The 22,514-nt window shown below is 53.0% G+C and overlaps 1 protein-coding gene across 1 annotated transcript in view; it reads right to left on the bottom strand.

The window, feature by feature from the left end:
• SIM2 (SIM bHLH transcription factor 2) overlaps positions 1-22,514 on the bottom strand; it is a 55,980-nt gene that overhangs the window by 12,527 nt on the left and 20,939 nt on the right. Inside the window, exons 5-7 of the mRNA XM_058731966.1 lie at positions 19,491-19,576; positions 15,287-15,486; positions 9,991-10,097 (exon numbers count right to left, since the gene is read on the bottom strand). Of these exons, the coding sequence (XP_058587949.1) occupies positions 9,991-10,097; positions 15,287-15,486; positions 19,491-19,576 (393 nt within the window). The remainder of the gene's footprint in view (positions 1-9,990; positions 10,098-15,286; positions 15,487-19,490; positions 19,577-22,514) is intronic.

Raw genomic sequence — 22,514 nt, 5'->3', positions numbered from 1 at the left:
GGAAAGACCCCTGTGCCCCCATGTTCACTGCAGCATTATTTACAATAGCCAAGAAATGGAACCACTCTAAGTGTCCACCCATGGATGAATGGATAAAGAAATCGTGGTATACATACGTACACACACTACAAAGGAATATTGTCTGGCCATAAAAAAGAAGGAAATCTTGCCATCTGCTACAACACGGGTGGACCTCGAGGGTATTATGCTAAGTAAAGTAAGTCAGATGAAGACAAATACCCTGGCACCTCACTTACATGTGCAATCTAATAAAAAAAGAATCATAGATACAGAGAACTGATCGGTGGTTGCCAAAGGTGACGGAGGGCAGGTGGGAGGAACGGGTGAAGGAGATGGTCAAGAGGTACAAACTTCCAGCATCGGAGACTTCAGTTAATAACACCGTGTTGTATATTGAAATTTGCTAAGGGAATGAGCTCTTCAAAGCTCTCAAGACAAGAAAAAAAATATATAACTATATATTGTAACTAGACTTATTGTGCTGATCATGGAGGAACGTGTACAAATATCAAATCACTACGCTGTACATCTGAAACTAATATAGTGTTGTATGTCAGTTATAACTCATTAAAAAAAGAGACAAGATTCAGAAGAGCATAGAGTACAGGTAAGAAAAAGTACATGCACACTCACATATACACCCCAACTGCGATCTCGGACACGTTACAAAGCCCCGGTGACTCGGTTTCCCTGTTTGGAACAAGAGCGTAATCACACTCCCTACCTCGCATGGTCACAGTGAGGATTAGATCATCTATGGGAAGCTTTAGACTAGTGGTGGCAGTCACACAGCAAAGGCTCAATACATATTAACTCTCATTATCTGGTCAAATTACAGGTAATTTTCATTTTCTTCTGTTCCACTTTTCTTGATTTTCTACATTTCCAACAATAAGGAGGTATCAACTTTAAAATAAAAGTGAAAAAATTATTGGGGCACCTGGGTGGCTCAGACAGTTGACCGTCCAACTTCTCAGGTCATGATCTTGTGGTTTGTGGGTTCGAGTCCCGCATCAGGCTCTGCACAGAGCCTGGAGCCTGCTTCGGATTCTGTGTCTCCCTCTCTCTCTGCCCCTCCCCTACTCATGCTCTGTTTGTCTCTCTCTCAAAAATAAAAACATCTAAAAAAAAATTTTTTTTTAAATGAAAAAATTATTTTTTCCACAGGCAGGTAGTTTGTGTGGGGTCAGGGAAGTGGAAATACAACACGGATCAGGCCCCCCACCCCTTCGGTGGGTGACCGCCATCCCCCCCTCCACCCCTGGGACGCGGGGCGGGGCTCCCGGGAACAGTGCAGACACAGGCTCTCTTCTTCCCGCGTTTAGCATGTGCACCTCCATGGACACACGGGGCAGGGGCCAGAGTCCGTGCTGGAGAGCACAGACAGAGATAATAGGAAAGAGCTATCCTTACAATGTTTCTCCTCTTGGGGTTTGCTTTTTTAACAGCAAAATCCATGGTTTCGGGTGCCCGCTCATGTCCGAACCCCTCATTTCACAGCCCCTACAGCTGTGGGAAGTAGACACCACCAGGAAGTGGGGCCAGCAAATCTTGAGGGCATAGTCGGGGCCCCCAGCCCGGGTGTTCTGACTCCCTTGTCTCAGAGTGATCCCTCTGGGAGGAAGGGGCACGAGTCTCCAGAAGGTTCTCTGTGGCTCAATGTGCAAGGAGAGGTACAAGGAAGGTTAGCGGAGACTCGGCCAATTTGCTTTTGGCCCCGAAAGACATGCTTTAGGACCCACCTGGGGCCCCATACGTGGACTTCCCCAGAGGTCATTCCTTCAACAGAAGGACTTGCTCAGCCCCTCCACTCTGAAATCTGTCCCTAGCGGTACCCATCACGCCCCTGGCAGCAAGATGGTGTAGTTTTCCTTTTCCCTCTCTTGGATTTCATACTTTCCTTATTTCTTACAACATTCCTAAAACCTACCCGTAATCATCTAAGCTGGATACAATAAAGCCAGTTTATCCCAAATATTTTATATTCGGATGCCAAGGGCAGCAGTTGTAGAGATTTTATTTCTGACGCTCCCTGACTCTGCTCTGAGGCGGCTTAGATACAGAGACCAAACAAACACGGGCATAGAATTGTTTTTTGCTTCTCTATGACCCGTGGTGATAGTCTACATTATCAATCCAAGCTGAAATCCTAGACGCTTAGTCACAACATGCCTTGCTTCGGTCTAGCTCCCCCTCCAATCTGTTGCTCTTAATTAGCTGCCCGAAATGATCCCGTGGAGGGGGGGGGGGGGGAGGAGGAGAGCGGCGGGGGGGGGGGGGGGCGGGGGCTATAAAGTAAGGCTCTGCTTGGCGGTGGGGGACCAGGCAGGCTGGAGATGGCCCGTAAGCTGTAAGCTCCGGGAACAGAGGCCCTGCTCCTAGGCTCCTGTGGGGCCACAGCATCTCCAGCATCGGGGCCTCAGATGGTTCTGAGATCAGGGTGCCCCATGCTGAGAGGGAAGCCAGCGGTCACGGTTTGCCCAGGCCGCTTTGGGGTGGAAATTCTAGTTCCGTGAATCTGCTACGCAGAAAAGTAGGTGCCCTGCCTGGTTCCTCTGGGAGGCAAGGGAACCTTGGCCTGGAGCATAATTTCTATTTCCGTTTTGAATTGTAAGAGCTGATGATGTCAGATGCCAAAAATCCCTATGGTGATTGAATGGGGTTCCCCCAAACGATGTGTTCCACGTCCTGGCCCCTGAAACCGGTGAATGTGACCGTATTTGGGAAAAGGGATCTCTGCAGGTGTAATTAAGTCAAGGATCTCAAGATAGACGAGATCGTCCTGGAACAGGGTGGGCCCTGCCTCCAACGATCCCCCCATAAGAGACCAAAGAGGAGACACACACGCACAGGAGGGAAAGTGGAGGCACAGACTGGTGAGCTGGGACTGCAAGCCAAGGACTCCAGCAGAAGCTGGCAGAGGCAGGAAGGATCCTCCTGCAGAGCTTTCTGAGGAAGCTCGGCCCTGCTGACCCCTTCACTTCGGACTTCCGGTCTCCAGAACCCTGGGAGAGTACATTTCCGCTGTTTTAAGCCCCCCCAGTTTGTAGTATTTCGTTAGAGCAGCGCCAGGAGACAAAACCGCCCTCCACAGAAACACTGGTGAGGTTGATCCCCTCCTCCTGCTATGTCCCCTCTGCCAGCTCAGACCTGCAGTCGGTGACACTGATGGAAAGCCGTGCGCTCCTCTAGGGAGTCTGCACGTCTGGCTGGCAGAACGACACGGAACGCACCGGGAAGAGAGAAGCACTTTAAGGAAGAACGCTCACAAGGGCCACCTTGTGGGATGTGTCCAAAGTGACCTTGACCACGGATGATGGGCAGAGCTTGACCCGTCTGGCAACACCAAGAAGGTCCAGCCCACACCTCTATGTCCACAACTGCTTCCGCGTCAGGACAACGTGGAGATCACGCGGTGCTTTCTCCCATGATTTACCGCTCCCCTGCTCCTGGCTCCCCCTCAAGGTGTAGGCTTCCCCACACCTCCACCTGCAAGCCAACGCCTCCTCTGCCTCCAGACCCTGCTTGCAAGAGAGCATCTAAAGGGATCTGAGCATGAATTAAACACGATCACCCGTTTCCAGTCCAGAGGCAAGGCCAGCAGCAGAGGCTGGAGCCCGCCTGACATGTAATCATCACAGTGGAATGGAGACTTGAAAGTTTGTCTTCCGTTTCGAGACCTTTGTGCCCTGTTCCACAGCGATGCGACAGACTGGTTGCACACCAGTGTCCCATGGACCGCGTAAGCTCACGGGTGGGTTCTGTTGGTGGCTCAGTGCTGTTTTACTGGGAATGCCTCTGGATGGTCACGTGTTAGCCATTCCCTACTGCCCTACAGATGCCCATTCACACATTCATGCTACATGCCTGGCCCCATAAGCATTTGAGTTTGTGACTCTCGTGTGCCACTTCATTTGTTTTAAGTTTATTTATTTTGAGAGACAGAGGCAGAGGGAACGAACGGGGGAGTTGCAGAGAAAGAGAGAGAGAGAGAGAGAGAGAGAGAGAGAGAGAATCCCAAGCAGGCTCTGCACTGTCAGCACAGAGCCTGATGCAGGGCTCGAACTCATGAACCGTGAGATCACGACCTGAGCCGGACCCAAGAGTCAGACGCTTAACTGACTGAGCCACCCAGGTGCCCTTAAATTTTTTTTTAAGTTTACTTATTATTTTGAGGGAGAAAGCCACAGAGAATGAATGGGGAGAGGGGCAGAGAGAGAGGGAGAGACAGAATCCCAAGCAGGCTCTGCACCGTCAGTGTGGAGCCAGATGCGGGGCTCGAACCCACGAACCTCGAGATCGCGACCTGAGCTGAGATCAAAAACCGGATGCGTAACCAACTGAGCCACCCAGGTGCCCCCTGTGCTGCCAGGTGTCCTGGAATTTTGTTATGACAGTTATTGCTTGAACTCTGTAGACCACATATTCAGGCTTAGAAGCCTTTGCGTGAGATTGAAAGCGTTATGACAGTTGGACTTGGCCTGCACTCTCTGTGATCTGGACTTGGCCCACTCTGTCCAGGGGCCCCAGGTGGGGAGCTGGGTGCAATTCTCCACCATCTTGGACATCATGGTTCTTCCGAACTGCTGTGTCTTCCAGAAATCTGCCTGGTGTCCCTCAACAGATCTTCAAGTTCAGCGGTATCAATCCCTTCCCAACTGTGCATCACCCCCTCCCCACCCCCAGGACCTGCAGGTCAAGAGAATACAGACCTCTATTGGCTCCCCTCCATGCAAGAAAAAGTCACCCAAACACCTGACAAAGACAGGAGGGAGACAGCAAGGGCAGACCCTAGCTCAGGGCCCCCGTTTCCCTGAGGCCACGTGACTGTCATGCCTGCACCAGGGCCCACACTTAGCTGAGCTGTGGGGGCCTTCCCTCGGCCACCACAGGACAGTGGGCAGGGCACAGGGTTGGAGGGGGGCTCAAATATGCTCCCTAGAGGATCCGTGTTCATTTTCTCTACAGAAGCTTCCGGGGAAAGCCCTGGCACGGTCTGACTCGCATGGCTCATCTGGGAAGGCCCAGGCCCACAGTGACACGAGGTGTCCGGGCCATGCCAGCCCCTGTCTTGCTGACCCCTTGGAAGCCCATGCTCCCCAAAGACTGCCCTGCGCAGCCCTGCTTCTCCTCATGAAGCTGACTTTCTGGAAGGTGTTGAATTCTCTTTCTTTAGGGGCTATGCTTTCTTTGGACCCTGTGGATCCCTGCACTGGGTTAAGATAATATTTTAAACAATGTGTGAAAACCATTTGGCTGACTGTGGTCATCCAGAGCCACCACTGCCTGATGTCCAACTCTGCTGCTGGCAGAGCCCTTCGCCCCATCTCCAGAGAGTCCTGGGGTTTGGACGCTGGTGTGGAGAAAATCTGGCCTTGGAGAATCGGACAGGGACCTCCCTGGGTATTGGCAGATGTTTCTTGCGCTCGGTGACCTCATCAACTGCGAAGGAAGATGCGTCTGTATGTCTCCCTGTAAGAGGTGGCCAGCCGCCCGCCCCCCGACCCGTGGTCTTGGAATCCTGAGGGTCACCGTGGCCCCTGGCCCCTCCAGCCATGTGCAGCTGTGGGGGATGGGGAGGAAGTGGGAGAGGCCACCCTGCATGCCTGTGCTCCTGGGACAGCCACTAGGCCAGCTCCAGCGGTGACTGGATTGAAGGACTTGAGCCCCCAGCTTGGCAGGGGCCACCGTGCGGATCTGGGATCCAGGTTGGGATCCCGGGCGGGAGGCCGGGAGGCCGGGAGGCTTGGGCTAGGTTCCTGAGCCCTGCGTTACTGAAGCACCAGGAGACAGGACCGAAAAAGCCACATTTCCAAATGAGCATCCTGCCTTCACAAACCTCCCACCTGCCCTCCCCAAGCCAGCCTGCCCAGCTGGGCCCACTACCTGGGTAAGGACACAGAGCTATTAAAGAAAGTCCCTGTCATGGGCTGACCTGTGTTCCACCCAGATTCGTATGTTGAAGCCCCCGACCCTCAGGACCTCAGAATGTCCCTGCATTTGGAGATGGGGTCTTTAAAGAGGTAATTAAAGGAAAACGGAGTAAGAGGGGGACCCTAATCCAATATGGCTGGTGTCCCTGTCATAGAAAGAGATGAGAAGGCAGACACACACAGAGGGCCTCACGCATGTGAGGACACAGGAAGGAGACGCCCACCTACAGAGACAGAAGCCTCAGGAGAAAGCGGTCCTGCTGATAACCTGACTTCAGATTTCAGCCTCCAGAGCTGTTAGGAAACAAGTTCCTGTTGTTCAGGCCCCTCAGCCTGTGTTATTTTGTTACAGTGGCCTGAGCAGATCAATATAGACCCCATAAGAATGTGAACGGCATGAGGTGAAAGCATTGTCCAGAAATAAGAACCTAGGGCCCTTGGGTTGGGCTGGGAGGAGCTGGACACACCCTCCTGGAAGAGATGTGGCAGCAGCTGACATCATGGGGGTAGTGAAAACACAACTGGAAAGGGGGGCGGTGCTTAGCTTCCCCCCCCCCGCCCCCCGCTGTCCATGGGGCAGGAGTTTGGGGATAGAGGACACTCCAATGGAGCAACAGGGACCCTGAGCAGTGAGGGCAACAGGGTCCCCCCAGAGGGGCGCCTGCTGGCTCAGTTGGTGGAGAGTGCAACTCTTGATCTCAGGGTGGTGAGTTCAAGTCCTACACTGGGTGTGGAGATGACTTAAAAATAAAATCTTAAAAAAAAAGGCCCCCACCCCACAAGAGAAAGGTGACTAAGGTGTGCAAAGCAAGGACAAGATGACCAGCTAGGCTGGGCTGGGGGGTGAGGAGCACCTTATGGAGGGATGGCTGGAGGGAGAACTCTTCACAAAGCCTGGAGACCAATGAGGGGAGGAGGCTGAGGAGACACGGTAAAGAGGCGGACCTTCGCTCTGGTTGATGTCTCCTCACGTCCCTCCCCTCACCATGGAGTGCACCCAGGAACTTCTGATGGCCCCATCTCCCTCCTGAGGCCTTTCTTTGGCAGAGCTCACTCTAACAGATGAGGGGGGACGGGGAGATTAACACCCCTAAGAGCAGCCTTCAGTTCACGACAGGCAGGAGCAGGAGTCTAAATACCTCAGCTCACTCCCCTTGACTGAGTCCCAGTCAGACAAGCCCGTCTTGTGGCTCCTTCCCTTCCATGGCTTATTTCTCTCTCTCCCCAACCCGTGTTTCAGTCACTGTCCCAACAAACTACTGTACTTGAACCCCAGGCTCGAGGTCGGCTTCTGGATTTGGCCCCTCTGGCCCCAGTTCTGTGCCTGGAAAGGAGATGAAACCCCAGGGACCACACAACAGAGAGATTTCAAAACTTCCCCAGCTCCGTACCAATAAAGACTCTGCTTCCAAAAATCATGCTCTGTTTTGTTGAATATCGCCCCTTTCTGCATCTGAAAGACCCAGCTTTGGAGGGGAAAGTCATGTCCAGGTTAATGTCATGGCTTCCCTGAGAGGGACGCCCAAGTGAGGTTTTAATCCCGGAGCCAAGGTGTGAGCTCTAGAAGACTAATTCCCACCCCCATCCATGGGCAAGGGCCTCCAATACCTCTCCCTGTCAGCTCTCCTCTAGTTTACATCTGGAAAAGTTGACAGAAGTGAGTCAGGGACAGATGCAAGGCTCATGGTGGATCCCAAGGCCACCCCCCCCCCCCCATCACCTCCAGCCTGGCTGGGATATGCTCTCTGCCTCCTGCCCCTGGGGTGGTTTCTCCACCACAGTTAAGGTCACCGCACCATAGCAATCGTTGTCAATATTGCTATTTTTTATTTTCTTTGATTTACTAATTCGAGCGCATTTGAAAAAACAAAAACAAAAACACGTGCTTCCTCTGGTTTCTAAATGCTTCTGCCTTTTCTGTGTGTCTCCGGGAAGCCTGCGTATGCCTTCCCTTTCAGGGTTCTCTTGGATAATTGAAATGTCTGGAAATGCTAAATTCCAGGTGAGCTGAGGCAAATTTATCATGCAAATTGCAGTGGACCTCTCAGATAAACTCCCTCTGCAGGCCGGGTGAGCTCGGGGAAGATCAGGGCTCCTGATGAAGCAAAGACGGGCCGTGCCTCCAAGGCTCAGAGCCATCACGTGGTGGGAACCGCTCAAGGCCTGAGAGCCGAACAAACCCGGGCTCTGGTCCTGTCTGACTCAGCTGCTGCCCGCCCACAGGTCTCCACCCGTGAGGCTCACCGCTCATCTGGGAAATGGACACAGGGCCAGCCCCGTGCCCCGAACTGGATACGTGAGGGGCACCTGGGTGGCTCAGTCCATTAAGTATCCGACTTCTTGACTTTGGCTCAGGTCACGATCTCTTGGTTCGTGGGTTCGAGCCACACATAGGGCTCTGCGCTGACAGTGTGGAGCCTGCTTGGGATTCTTTCTCTCTCCCCCTCTCTCCCTTTCTGCCCCTCCTCTGCTTGCTCTCTATCTCTCAAAATAAATACAAAATAAAGTTAAAAAAAAAAGAAAAAAAACAATGGATACGTGAAAAGCTTCCGTTCTGTGTTGGGGACACAGGAGCCCTGTGCTGGTCATCGCTGTGGCCTTCGTTACACTTCCCAAACACAAGCTGTATTTATTTCTCCCAGGTGGTGGCAGGGCGGAAATCCCTGCTCCCCTGTTAGCCAGGTAGTTCGAGAGAGAGGAAATGGGATTTAAAACGAAGACTTTCGGGGCGCCTGGGTGGCGCAGTCGGTTAAGCGTCCGACTTCAGCCAGGTCACGATCTCGCGGTCCGTGAGTTCGAGCCCCGCGTCAGGCTCTGGGCTGATGGCTCGGAGCCTGGAGCCTGTTTCCGATTCTGTGTCTCCCTCTCTCTCTGCCCCTCCCCGTTCATGCTCTGTCTCTCTCTGTCCCAAAAATAAATAAAAAATGTTGAAAAAAAAAATTAAAAAAAATAAAAAAATAAAAAAAATAAAACGAAGACTTTCAATTCCATAAGTTTTCATTCTCTGTGCTTAGAGGCCTAATTCCTCCCAATGGAGCCCCACTTGGAAGAGGATCCCTTCCTGCAGGTAATTTGGGGGCTTGCTTCCAGCTCCCTTGCTGGATATCGGGGCTCCTGCCTCCACGGAAAGGGGCGGGGGACCCCCGGGGCTGGGGTTTTCGGAGCAATCGCCTGCCCTCTCCACCGAGAGGGCCCTGCAGATCTGGCTGCTCCGGCCATCTGCACCCCATTAGCAAGCACCCCTGAGTCCAGGCATGGAGGGCTGGACATGAGGTATCCCGCCCCGTGCCAGTTATTTGCTGCCTTGATCTGGATTCTAGAAGAAAAGTGTCACTTCTTTGAACATGTCAGTGACTAGAGCCCCACCCCCCTCCCCGTCCAGATGTTCACCAAACCTTCTGCACTGGCCAATCGAATAGTGATTGTTCATTCTTTCCATGCTGACTTCTCCCATCCTGGGAACCTGTGGTCTCCCCTGAGCCTCCCAGCCGGGTGGCGGACAGTGGTCAGGGGCCGGGTCCTGGCTGCTTTGGCTCCAGACTCTCCAGTCTCTCGCTGTGTGACCTCAGGCAAGTGCCTTAACCTCTCTGAACCTCAGCATCCTCAGTAGGAATAGGAGGATCACGAACAGGAGAGTCTCCTTCACCGGGTTAGTAACATCTTTAATCACCTAAGCCAGTGCCCCACAGGAGCAAGGGCTCTGCACGTGTTGGTGCTTCTGCTGTTGTGCTTTGTGTGAACGTGTCCGGATGTCCTAGAGAAATCTAGGTTCCCAATCCACCGTCTCGAGTCAGCAACTTGTGCACCATCCCACACCTGCCAGAGTTTCACTGGAAGGTAAACCTGGATGCTTGAGAACTGACCAGTAGCTGTGCTAAACGGAGGGGTGGACGGGGTCAGTCTGAGGTTGAGAATTCACGTGTGCGCAGCGGAGGACTATTGTACCAAACAAGGGTGGCCTTCCCGCCCCGCTTCTGGCCACCCCCTCCCTGGCCGGCCCCGGCCCCCGGCCCCGCGCCGTGAGCGAGGTACTCACGGAGGTGGTGCGCGTAGCGGAGGTGGAACACGTCACAGCCGTGCACGTGATGGTAGAGGGTCTTCTCGATCAGGTCCTGCGGCTCATACCCGGTCAGCTCGGTCACCCTGGGGGAGGACAGTGGCTCCGTGTGTTTCCCTGTTCTGTAGGTTGCCTTCCATTTAAACTAATATTGGTTTTGCCAACTAATCAAGTGCTAAAAGGCTCAGGGTGGGGGGTGAGGTTGGTTTTGGAAACCGAGAATGATCTTTTTTTACAAGGAGAAAGGCTTTGAACGCCAGCCCAGTGCAGGATGTAGCACTATTCATGGGCAGGAATGTTCTTCTGAAACTGCTGGCTAGAAGAACGGTTGGGGTGGCTTCAAATGTTTTCCTTTTTCAGGGTGAAGCTTGTCTGGGGGCGCTTAAGAGTGAACTCTGATGGGAGAAAGAACTACTTTCCAGTGGCTTCTGGGTGACAGTCCAGTGGGGACCTTTTTAAAAATTATTAACGTGGGGGCACCTGGGTGGCTCAGTCGGTGGAGCGTCCGACTTTGGCTCAGGTCACGATCTCAGGGTTCGTGAGTTCGAGCCCCACGTCGGGCTCTGTGCTGACAGCTCGGAGCCTGGAGCCTGCTTCCGATTCTGTGTCTCCCTCTCTCTCTGATCCTCCCCCACTCACACTCTGTCTCTCTCTGTCTCTGTCTCTCTCTCTCTCTCTCTCAAAAATCAGGGCACCTGGGTGGCTCAGTCAGTTTTGAGTCCCGACTTCGGCTCAGGTCACGATCCCACGGTTTGCGAGTTCGAGCCCCACGTCGGGCTCTGTGCTGACAGCTCGGAGCCTGGAGCCGGCTTCAGACTCTGTGTCTCCCTCTCCCTCTGTCTCTAGGAATCTGTCGATTCTAGATATCTTGGATGAGTGGAACCACCCGGTAGATGTCCCTTTGTGTCTGGCTTCTCTCACTTGGCATCCTGTTTTCAAGGGTCACCCACGTTGTGCTGTGGGACAGAACGCCGTTCGTTTCTATGGCTCGATTATGTTCTATTTTATGTAGATACCACGTTTTGTTTGTCCGTCCATCCGCTGAGGGACGCTTGGGCTGCTCCCACGTCCTGGCTATTGTGCGTGTGAGCCTTTTTATCTCCCACTGGCCCCTGCTACCTGGCACAACGGTCTCACGAGGTTTTGGTCGGGCGGGAGCATCTGCAGAAGAACTGGAGACATTAACGCGTCCGATCAACGGAGGCTCGTGCAGCGTCCAAAAACTAGTACGACAACACCCGAAAATGCTGTGGCTGCGGGGTAAATCATAACGTTCGCTGGCAGAAGGGCAACACGTGCCCGGTGCCCTCATGCCGTTACCGCCTTTCTGTTCTCATCAGGCCCCAGGAATACTGACTTCCCACGTCAGCTCTTTGAGGAGAAGTGGCTCCCAGCGTCCAAGACCACATCATCCGTGGCGTCTGGATCACTCCATCCGCAGGTGGAAATTGCACGTGGCAGTGGTGTCACTTCCCGGGGCCCCGGGCAACCGACCCGGTGGCTATGCCCCTTGGAAGAGGTGGCCGAAGAGCCTTGGTGACAGATATTTAAGAACAGATGAAAGAGAAGGACAGGAAGCTTTTCCAGAGGAAGGGAGGTCCTGGTGAGAAGTCAGTCCCGAGGGGGCAGAGGTGGGGCCTGAGGACGGCCTGGACCGGGGGTCCTGCTGGCTTGTCTCTGAAATGTCAGTTGCGAACTCCACGGGGAAACTCGACCTCACTTTCGTTCCGTAACGCGCTCCCCTTTCTGTCGAGTTCTGCGCGGGCTCCGGGTCGTAAATCTCGGAGAGCCTCATATTTCCCTGGAACCGCTCACTATTTGGTATACACATTTCCATGGTGTTCCTCCAGGGCGGGAAGGAGATGGGGCTGGAGGTCGGTGGAAAGGGAACCTGTGCAGGCCTTTCCGGGCTCGGGGACTTATCTAAGGGCCATCTAGAACTTCAGGCCCCATCGGAGTCTAACAGTGTGGCAGGAAAACAGAGACCTGGCTTCCCCACCCCACCCCACCCCCCCAGGAAAAAGATAACCAGGCGTCTCTACGGTGTGGGGACGAAAGAGGCTTCCCAGACCCTTTGGAAGTAAAGTTACAGAACAACAGCCCCGAACGTGTAAATGAATCAGAAACACATGTATTAAGTTTCTCATCAAAGCGCACACTGGCTTTAAAAATTAAAGGGAAAGAGAAGGGTCTGGCAGCATGCCCTCCTGGTTTTTTCCAAACCTCCAGTGTCTGAAGACCTGTCAGAGGGATTTGCCAAACCCCAAACATGGCTGGGTTCACCCATCCTTAGCAAAAGCACCAGCTACAGTTTCAAAGTGAAATACCACAAAACCCCTCTGAACCAAATTTCAGGTTATGCTGAGTTCAGTTGTGTCTGGGATTACACTGGGTGGGGGGCCAAGTGGCCACCCCCACCCCTGCAGGCCCCCCACCCAGGGCCCTGTGACTTCAGGGCTGCTGGGCTTCAGGCCAACCCGTCGCCGTGGCTTCTGGGCTTTGGATGGAGGAGCTGACATCTCCCACCCTGCTGGGCCATTCTGCTGCCCTCTCGGTCCTGGGCCAGCCCCTCTGTCCCTGACCCCCAGCGGCCCCTCGGAGACCGAACTGCAACAGACTGGAGACCAGAGTGAGTTCGAGGAATTCCAGCTCGTCTCTGAGCCCTTGAAACATCTACACGACAGGAGTTCAGGAGATCTGTTAGAAGCTTCCTGGTACGTAGCTGGGAGAACAGCAGGGGACTTCTGTAGAAACCGTTTCCTGTTTCCTTCAGGAGCAGTCTGGCCTCTGAGCTACCTTCGAACACCCTCTTCTGCAAAGCCCCCCATTTGTCCTTTGTGTTTCAAAGCTGTATGCTTCAAACAATTTGAGAAGATCTGCAATGTCTCCTCTGGGCAGACCTCTCTCTTTCCTCTTCTAGAGAATTCACCAGGCCTCAGAGGCTTTTCCTAGAATCGTCAAGGAAAAACTAGGAGACAGAGGTAACAAGGGGGAACCTGGTCATATCCTCCCAAGTTTCTAAAGTGATGAGCTCGGACGGCCAAAATTCCTTTCCGTTCACTTTTAGAAGTGGCCCCTGAATCCAGACAGAACTCCTTCTCATGCTGCCACCATGGGCCCAGACAGTCCACCCGCCCAGGGCCCCTCTGCTGGCAGATGCCTCTGTCTTCGATGCAGTAGGACAGCATTTGTCAGTCCGGCCAGCCCCAAGGTGCTGGCCTCCTTCCCGCAAAGAGTTTTGGGTACTCTTTGCTTGGAGTTCCTGGGAGCACGATGGCAAGCCTGTCAGGCCAACCCTTGTCATTTCTCTACCTTTGAAGGGTTCTGAGGTTCACTAATGATAAACTAGGCTACTTTGTGTCTCTGTCTCCTGCCCCTAACCAGGTATGTTTGGTTTTCTCCCATAACTGGTTAAAATGGTCAATTTTATGTCATGTATATTTTACCAGAATAAAAAGGTGGGAAAAATCAATAAATATTAGCAAAATTTTATATTTATATTTACACATATGTGTGTATATACGTATATACATGCACACCCACACATATATACCTCCTTTCTCCCAGACAGCTTGGCCACACACACTGAAAGGCAAACGTGGGGTCTCTGAACATTTGTCCCTTCCTGTACAGCTGAGGACTCTAAAGGACTAGGTGCATCAGCTTTTTACTTTTGTTTGGTTTTTTTTTAGTGTTTATTTACTTTTGAGAGAGAGAGGGTCAGTGCAAGCAGGGGAGGAGCAGAGAGAGAGGCAGACACAGAGTCTAAGGCAGGCTCCAGCCTCCGACCCATCAGCACAAAGCCCGACACGGGGCTCGAACTCACAAACTGTGAGATCGTGACTTGAGACGAAGTCGGAGGCTTAACCGACTGAGCCACCCAGGTGCTCCCAGGCTTTACTTTTACGAATGCTTCACATCTATTATCAAATTTCATCTTTCCTAACAGCCTGTGGGTAGCCGAGTGGGCAGGGCGAGGCTAACTTTTTTACGGATAAGAAAACGGGAGGCGGAAGGGGCGCCTGGGTGGCTCAGTCGGTTAAGCGCCTGACTTCCACACAGGTCGTGGTCTCACGTCTCGTGAGTTCAAGCCCCGCACTGGGCTCTGTGCTGACAGGTCAGAGCCTGGAGCCTGCTTCAGATTCTGTCTCCCTCTCTCTCTGTTCCTCCCTCGCTCGTGCTCTGTCTCTCTCTCTCTCTCTCTCTCTCTCTCTCTCTCAAAGATAAATAAACATTAAAAAAAGAAAAAAGAAAAAAAAAAAGAAAATGGTAGGTGGAGGAAGCCCCAAGGGCCTGGGGCCATGTGAAGCTGGCAAACCCTCCTGGGGGACGGGCCATGGCTTCTCCAGCACACACCTCCCCTGTGTGGCCAGCTTCGGCAGGCCAAGCGAAACAACAGATTAGTGCTTTTGCCTCATTTGCTCTCCCTTCTCTCTCTGACAAGAGATCCTCAGATGGGTGGACATTCTCAGGGAGGAGGGGAAGGGCGGTTGGGAGAGACAGTTCAGGGGCCGCTGTCCCTTCGCCCTCACTGCCAGCCGGAGGTGTCCTCCCAGCCCAGACAGGGCACCCACTGAGCTTGTAGTCACAGCTTTTCCCGGCAAAGGTCACCTGTCTGCTCTCAGCCTCAGCTCTGTGGCCATCAGAGCTCCGATGGCTTCCCACTAGCTCATTGCAAAATCTTTTCTTTGCGTTAAGGTCCCACCTACTTGACGGACATACAAGGCAGAATCCTGACATCGCAGGCCTTCAACAAAGGCTAACTTGTGTCCACAGCACATATTTCCAGCTCCAACTCCAGTGAGATGATGAAAATATAAATAAATAATATACAACAAGTACCCAGCACCTGGAGAAGCTGGCTACTCTTTAAGTACTAAAGCTGACATCAATTCTTTCAATTCCTGACTTGGTTCCACCAAATACCCTTCTAACTCACATTCTTTTTTTTTTTTTAATTAATTAATTAATTAATTAATTAATTAATTAATTTTGGAGGGGAGGGGCAGAGAGAGGGAGAGAGAGAATCCCAAACTGGCTCTGGGCTTACGGCCCAGAGCGCAGGGCTCCGACTCACGGAACTATGAGATCATGACCTGAGCCCAAGTCAAGAGTCGGACGCTTAACCAACTAAGCCACCCAGGCGTCCCCTAACTCCCATTCTTAGTACGGCTTATTTCCTCGTTCCATTTTGGCTTAACAACACAGCGTTCAGGCCAGTTTCCACCGTCAGTATCTTCTGGAATTCTGCAGCAGCAGCAGGTGCCAAACTCACCTGGAATCCAGGAAGATCAGCTTCAGGTCAAGGCTGGCCCTGAACATGAACATGTTACTGTGCAGCTTGATCTCTGTGATGGCACTGGGTGGCAGCGACTGGCCCACGGCCACCAGCCCCACAATCTGGTAGCACGAGTCGTACAGGGACACGTCCAGCATATACTGCCTGATCTTCAGGTAGCCGCTGCAGTGGATGACCTGGCAAAGCAGAGGGCAGGTCAGCCCAGGGGTTAGACCGGTACCCACTCCTCCCGGCTCTGAGCCTGCTGGCTCTCTTGGGCACGCTGGACTCTCCCCGGCCCAGCCTCTACGGAGCTGGTGTGGCCCCACAACGGTCACACCAACATGCTGACGACACCCAACTCATTGCTCAGAAGACACGAAGTGATGCTTCTTCCTTAGGAAACAGTAGTGCAATCAAATGTAAGGTCGTCTTATCCAATTGACTCTGCCCCAGTAACTCCCCGAGTTGAGACTCTAATATGTAATGGATTGATACCTAATTAACTCATCACCAAACCCACTATTAGGTAGCAAACAAAGGCACCATGGGAAGCTAACCCCTGGTTCCAAGACACTCACTTTATGCTCTTCGTCCCCCAATGGGACTGGATTTGACATCTGTCAACTTGACATTTATATCACTTGACAAGCTATACCATTCCAGTACGTTAAGAATTCATTCAGTAGAGGGGCACCTGGGTGGCTCAGTCGGTTAGGCGTCCGACTTCAGCTCAGGTCACGATCTCACAGTCCGTGAGTTCGAGCCCCGCGTCGGGCTCTGTGCTGACCGCTCAGAGCCTGGAGCCTGCCTCCGATTCTGTGTCTCCCTCTCTCTCTGCCCCTCCCCCGTTCATGCTCTGTCTCTCTCTGTCTCAAAAAAAAATAAACGTTAAAAAAAAAAAATTAGGGGCGCCTGGGTGGCACAGTCGGTTAAGCGTCCGACTTCATCCAGGTCACGATCTCGCGGTCTGTGAGTTCGAGCCCCGCGTCAGGCTCTGGGCCGACGGCTCGGAGCCTGGAGCCTGTTTCCGATTCTGTGTCTCCCTCTCTCTCTGCCCCTCCCCCGTTCATGCTCTGTCTCTCTCTGTCCCAAAAATAAATAAAAAACGTTGAAAAAAAAAATTAAAAAAAAAAAAAAAAAAATTAAAGAATTCATTCAGTAGGATCAAAAAAGCCTTCCTCTTAATGTGTTTTTATTTACTTTATTTATAGGTCAAGATTTTATTCCCTTATGATAAGCAAAAAGCCAGAGAGGCTACATAGAAACCTCTGGTTGTTATAGCCAAAAAAAAACAAAAAAAAAACACAAAAAACAAACCATGCAGGAGAGAGGCTACAGTGTTCCAAATGTCAAACAGGAACATTTGTGCAACCTTCAGCCTCCATATTGGAAGCATTTATATAAGTTAGGATCAGTAAAATCTCGAAAGGATCATGACAGCAGTGATGAACAGCTAAAATCTTCAGCTCTCTTCCTCCAGGATTGCTGAACACGTTCAGTCTTTAGGGCTGCGACAGATCTTGAAATCCTTCTGGTCTATTGTCCCATTTTACTGAGGAGGATATTGAGGACAAGACAGGCGATGTGTTTTGCTTACGATTAGACGGTTAATAAGTGGCAGAAACAATTCAAGACCCAAGTCTGTTGGGTACAGGACAGCGCGGGGTGGGGGGCTCCCCACAACCCTGGTCGAAATAGGCCTCGAGTTTGGGTCAGCAAACAAAAAATGTATCCCCCAAACTATAAAAGAGAGTGGGGCAAAGTCAAAGGGAAGAAGAGCTCAGTGTGGAGTTCAAAGGAGAGGGCTGAGGAGATGCTGAAGGGGAAGCAGCCCCTGGGGTGGGGAGGAGATCAGGAGGGGTGTTCCAGAAAGAGAATGAGCTTCAGAGGCACAAAGCTGTCCCCTTTCTCTCCCCTACCCTTTACTAACATGCAAATGCTCCTGTACAAAGGCCCCCATCCCCTCCATCTCCGGAGCCATGGGCTTAGCACCTCTCTCCTCTGAGGAGGGAGAAACAGTAACTTCAGACGCCAGGGAGGAATCAGAAGCTTGGAAGGGGACGCTCAGTGCACGCTTCCCCCTACCGGCCCTTCCGTCTGGGGGTGCTGATTCTGGGTCTGCCCACGGGCTCTTCGGGGACCTGCTCCTGGATTCCAGAACTTGCCAGAGCAGGCGGCCACATCTACCGGAGAAATGCAGCCTGAAGGGGCTCTGACCCCCAGCCTGCGGGCCTCTGCCCGTCTTCTCCCTTCCTTGCTTGCGTCCCTGAGGATCATAAAATGGGGCCAACAGTACTCCCTCAGAGGGCTGCTATGACTGTTAATTAAATTAAGTAGACGTGGGGCACCTTGGGGGCTCTGTTAATTAAGCGCCTGACTTGGGCTCAGGTCATGAGCTCACAGTTTGTGGGTTCGAGCCTCTCATCGGGCTCTGTGCTGCCAGCTCGGAGCCTGGAGCCTGATTCGGGTTCCGTGTCTCCCTCTCTCTCTGCCCCTCCCACACTTGCACTCTCTCTCTATCAAAAAACTTTTTTTTTTAGTTAAGTAGATGAGATGCTGCTGCTGAAGCCTCGCTGCTCCTCAGAACAGGTCTATCATTAGTCGAGCACATCACAGCCGTCACCACTGGACTTGGCGAAACATTCCGAGGGGAGGAGCGACATGTCCGGGCTCTGAACGCTCGCTGCCGCCCCCAGGCTGTGGATCCTCAGTGGCCTCTGGGGGCCCCGACCCGTGTGAAACACCAAGTGCACGTGCCAGGGTGACATTCTACCCTTCGCCACGCTTATTCGTGGTCTCAGAGGACGAAACCCAGTCCTCCTGGAGTTTCCTTGCACGACACCAGCTCCCCCACCTGCTGCATGAGCAGCGTCACTAGAAAGTTGTCCCATGTTTGGGTCCCTGTGCCTTCTGTCTGCAGATGTTCTTGAGTAGCAAGCAAAATACAAACCGGTGAAGACCCTCTGCCCCCTCCTTCAGACCCTCTGCCCCCTCCTTCAGACCCTCTGCTCCCTCCTTCAGACCCTCTGCTCCCTCCTTCAGACCCTCCTCTGCCCCCTCCTTCAGACCCTCTGCCCCTTCCTTCAGACCCTCCTCTGCCCCCTCCTTCAGACCCTCCTCTGCTCCCTCCTTCAGACCCTCCTCTGCTCCCTCCTTAAGACCCTCCTCTGCCCCCTCTTTAAGACCCTCTGCCCCCTCTTCAGACCCTCCTCTGCCCCCTCCTTCAGACCCTCCTCTGCCCCCTCCTTCAGACCCTCCTCTGCCCCCTCCTTCAGACCCTCCTCTGCCCCCTCCTTCAGACCCTCCTCTGCTCCCTCCTTCAGACCCTCCTCTGCCCCTTCCTTCAGACCCTCCTCTGCTCCCTCCTTAAGACCCTCCTCTGCCCCCTCTTTAAGACCCTCTGCCCCCTCTTCAGACCCTCCTCTGCCCCCTCCTTCAGACCCTCCTCTGCCCCCTCCTTCAGACCCTCCTCTGCCCCCTCCTTCAGACCCTCCTCTGCTCCCTCCTTCAGACCCTCCTCTGCCCCCTCCTTCAGACCCTCCTCTGCCCCCTCCTTCAGACCCTCCTCTGCCCCCTCCTTCAGACCCTCCTCTGCCCCCTCCTTCAGACCCTCCTCTGCCCCCTCCTTCAGACCCTCCTCTGCCCCTTCCTTCAGACCCTCCTCTGCCCCTTCCTTCAGACCCTCTTCTGTCCCTTCCTTCAGACCCTCCTCTGCCCCCTCCTTCAGACCCTCCTCTGCCCCCTCCTTCAGACCCTCCTCTGCCCCCTCCTTAAGACCCTCCTCTGCCCCCTCTTTAAGACCCTCTTCTCCCTCTTCAGACCCTCCTCTGCCCCCTCCTTCAGACCCTCCTCTGCCCCTTCCTTCAGACCCTCCTCTGCCCCCTCCTTCAGACCCTCCTCTGCCCCCTCCTTCAGACCCTCCTCTGCCCCCTCCTTCAGACCCTCCTCTGCTCCCTCCTTAAGACCCTCCTATGCCCCCTCTTTAAGACCCTCCTCTGCCCCCTCTTTAAGACCCTCTTCTCCCTCTTCAGACCCTCCTCTGCCCCCTCCTTCAGACCCTCCTCTGCCCCCTCCTTCAGACCCTCCTCTGCCCCCTCCTTCAGACCCTCTGCCTCTCCTTCAGACCCTCCTCTGCCCCCTCCTTCAGACCCTCCTCTGCCCCCTCCTCCTCCCTCCCCCGACAGGAGGCTCCTCGCACCTTGTATCCGCTGCACGTCAGGCCCGCGTTTCTTTTCGCCAAAACACACTTCATTCGCAGAAAGAAGGACCTCTCTATCTCGTACTCTGAAAGCAGGAGTGAGGTTAGATAGGCCAACTGTTCCAAGATGTTTCCCCCGATTTTGTCCCAATAATATCAGTCGACGCTCAGGACCAGATGGGGCAGCCGGAAGCCCCATCCCAGAGTGCCCCGACCCTGACCCAGGGAGCTTCTGCCTGGGGCGGGGACCTGGGTGGGGTGGGGAGACTGGCCCCAGTCCTGATCCAGAAGCAGGCAGCTGGAAACGCGGCCACAGCAAGAGCTCAGGAAACAGCCACCTGGGGCCAAGGTGAGGACTGTAAGCGCAGTGGGCCCAGCCCCCCTCGGCATGCCCATGGTCCCCTCCTGGCAGGCACAGAGAGGCCTGGCACCAAAAGACTCGCCTTGGCTAGTCCTGGGGTGGATGCCTGGGTTGGCCAGGAAGGCCCAGAAGCATCTGGCTTCCCTCAGGGTAAAGGACACTGAGTAAGGGCTCACAGGTACAGCTCTTTCCCCAGCAGAGGGAGACAGCCACAGGGCCCTGACATTGCCCAGGACTGCCTTGGAATGCGGAACCCCCTCAGCCAGATCAAAGCCTTTGCCCTCATACATAGCCCCCTCCCTTCTCAGGGCTCTTACCCTCCCCATTTGGTCTTTCTCTGGCAGGGCCAAAGGCCTCACCCACCAGTCTCTGACCTCACTAGTGCAAATGCAAGTGAGTCCCCAAAGGAAACTAAATCTGCTTTAGTGAGCAGATGCCGGTTCTCTGGAATGATGTGTCCATGCCCCGGGTAAGGGTGAGGTCACTCCACGCTAAATAGAGTTATTTGGTGGCAGTTAATAGATTAATTTTTAAAGAAAGGTTACCCTTAGGAGTAGAGGCAAGGCTTCCAGCCATCGCCTATGAGGCTCCTCCCTTCCCCCTGTTTGGAGGGGTGGCCATATTTACCCACAATTCCTCTGCAAGCAGGCTATGGTCTGTGAGACATAAGGCTTCCCTGTAACGTGGCTGCCTGTCTGCACCATATCCAGCCAAGCACTGAGGTCTAAAAAAACTTCACCCGGTAATTAACCATGGAGCTTTGGAGAAAGCCAACAATACAATGACCATGACATGATGGGGCAAGTTCAGACGCACAAAAACAACTCTGTGGATAAGAAGCCAGGGAGAGGTCTGAGCGCCTGTGAACCTCAGGCTTTGCACACTTGGGTGGAAATGAATCTGGGGGCAACCCCATCTCTCTTAGACCTCTGTGCTTCTCTTGTGTTGTTGCTGTACCTGAGACATGAACCCCACAGAGACTGGGATTGAAAGGGTCTCATGATATTCCCAAGACTCATGTGCTGTCATTTTACAAACACCCTTTTAAGGCTATGACACAGAAGGATGATGTGAAACGAGAGCTAGTGAGAAAGCGCCCAGGCCCATGTAATTAACACGCTGTGGAACTTTCTAGAACCATAACAACCCAATATTCTTAGGGAGTTCTCGAAGACTCCCACCGCCTCTTCCAGCTTTAAACAGCCCCACAGTGAAAGAATGAGATTCAGGTACATTCCCCCCCGCAGCCCTCATTTTGTTAGAAATTACTTCTTCAGGGCCTTATTTGTGTGCATTTATGCAGCCAGACCATTCGCAAGGGGTTAAGAGTCACAGACCATGGCTAAAAGCAAGCTGCCATCTCAGAAACCAGGACAGCAATCTCTCTCCTTCATAAGGAAAAGTGAGGCTTACAGCGACTAGTTCTGGGGCTAGAACGTGCGGGGCGGGGGCGTGGGGTGTGCACAGAGTTGAATCTGCAGGTGGTTTTACAACTGAGTGGGCTCGGGGGCATCAGCTAAGCTTCCGACTTCAGCTCAGGTCATGATCTCACAGTTTGTGAGTTCGAGCCTCCCATTGGGCTCTGTGCTGACAGCTCAGAGCCTGGAGAGTGCTTTGTATTCTGTGTTTGTGTGTGTGTGTCTCTCTCTGCCCCTCCCCTGCTCGTGCTTTGTCTCTCTCTCTCTCTCTCTCAAAAATAAATAACACATTTATAAAAATGTTTTAAATAAAATAAAACTGAGTGGGCTCTTCCAGAGTCTCTCTTTCTAGCCTAGAACAGCCTCCCCAGGAGGAAGCAGTAAGAGTGGAACTCGAGCTTTTCTCTGGCTGGCGACCCCATTCTCACCCTGCTTCACCATTTCTCCTTTCGCATTTTGTTCTACTGGGGACGTCTGGCCAAGTTGGGATACTATAGTCCAAAGCAGACAAAAGACCTATCGATCAACATGCTGGTTGGTCTCATTGGACTGTCAGACGGAGTTACAAGCCCAGGGCCCCCCGAATAAGTTCTTCTCTGTCTTCCCAGCATGCACTGCAATTACAACTTAGGAAGTCATTTGTGTAATGATGTGCTCCTCACCCTTCACTGAATAGTCAAGCCACATCATGTCCTAACACGGTGCTTATGACCATAGAACCCACTCAATATGTGTTAAATGATGGGACTGTCGGGTGGAGGAACCTGCCCCCACACGGAGACAGGCTGGGGAGGTGCACCTGCCTCCGTCTGGACAAGGGCTTCTTAACTGATTCGTGCCATGGCATCTCTACCCAGAATAACGTTTTTAAGTGCCGAAGATAAAATGTATGAGATCACAAATGGAACCAGCTGTGTTGAAAACAGTTACCAAAATATTAAAACAAGTGGTGATATGGTTATAAATGTGCTGGTTTATTAACACGTGAGATAACAAGACCCAGTAGCAGGCTCATAACTCTTGAAATTCTGAAGTAGCAATGAGCCCCAGTGATATGTAAGAACACTGGAAAGTGAAACAAACACATGTGATTCTCGTTGTGGGCAAAGCCGTGGGTACTAGTGAGAGTAAGGGGACAGTCTACAGTCTATACGCAAAGGAAAAGCGGAATTCAGCCAACAGAATAAAGATATAATTCTTCCCATGCAGTTTCACAGACCCCCTGAGTTCCATCTGGGGGCCCTC

The sequence above is a fragment of the Neofelis nebulosa genome, chromosome 5, assembly GCF_028018385.1.
Source record: "Neofelis nebulosa isolate mNeoNeb1 chromosome 5, mNeoNeb1.pri, whole genome shotgun sequence".
Classification (NCBI taxonomy): Eukaryota; Metazoa; Chordata; class Mammalia; order Carnivora; family Felidae; genus Neofelis; species Neofelis nebulosa.
Note: the sequence above shows the minus strand (reverse complement) of the source record. Positions and strands in the feature narration are given on the sequence as shown.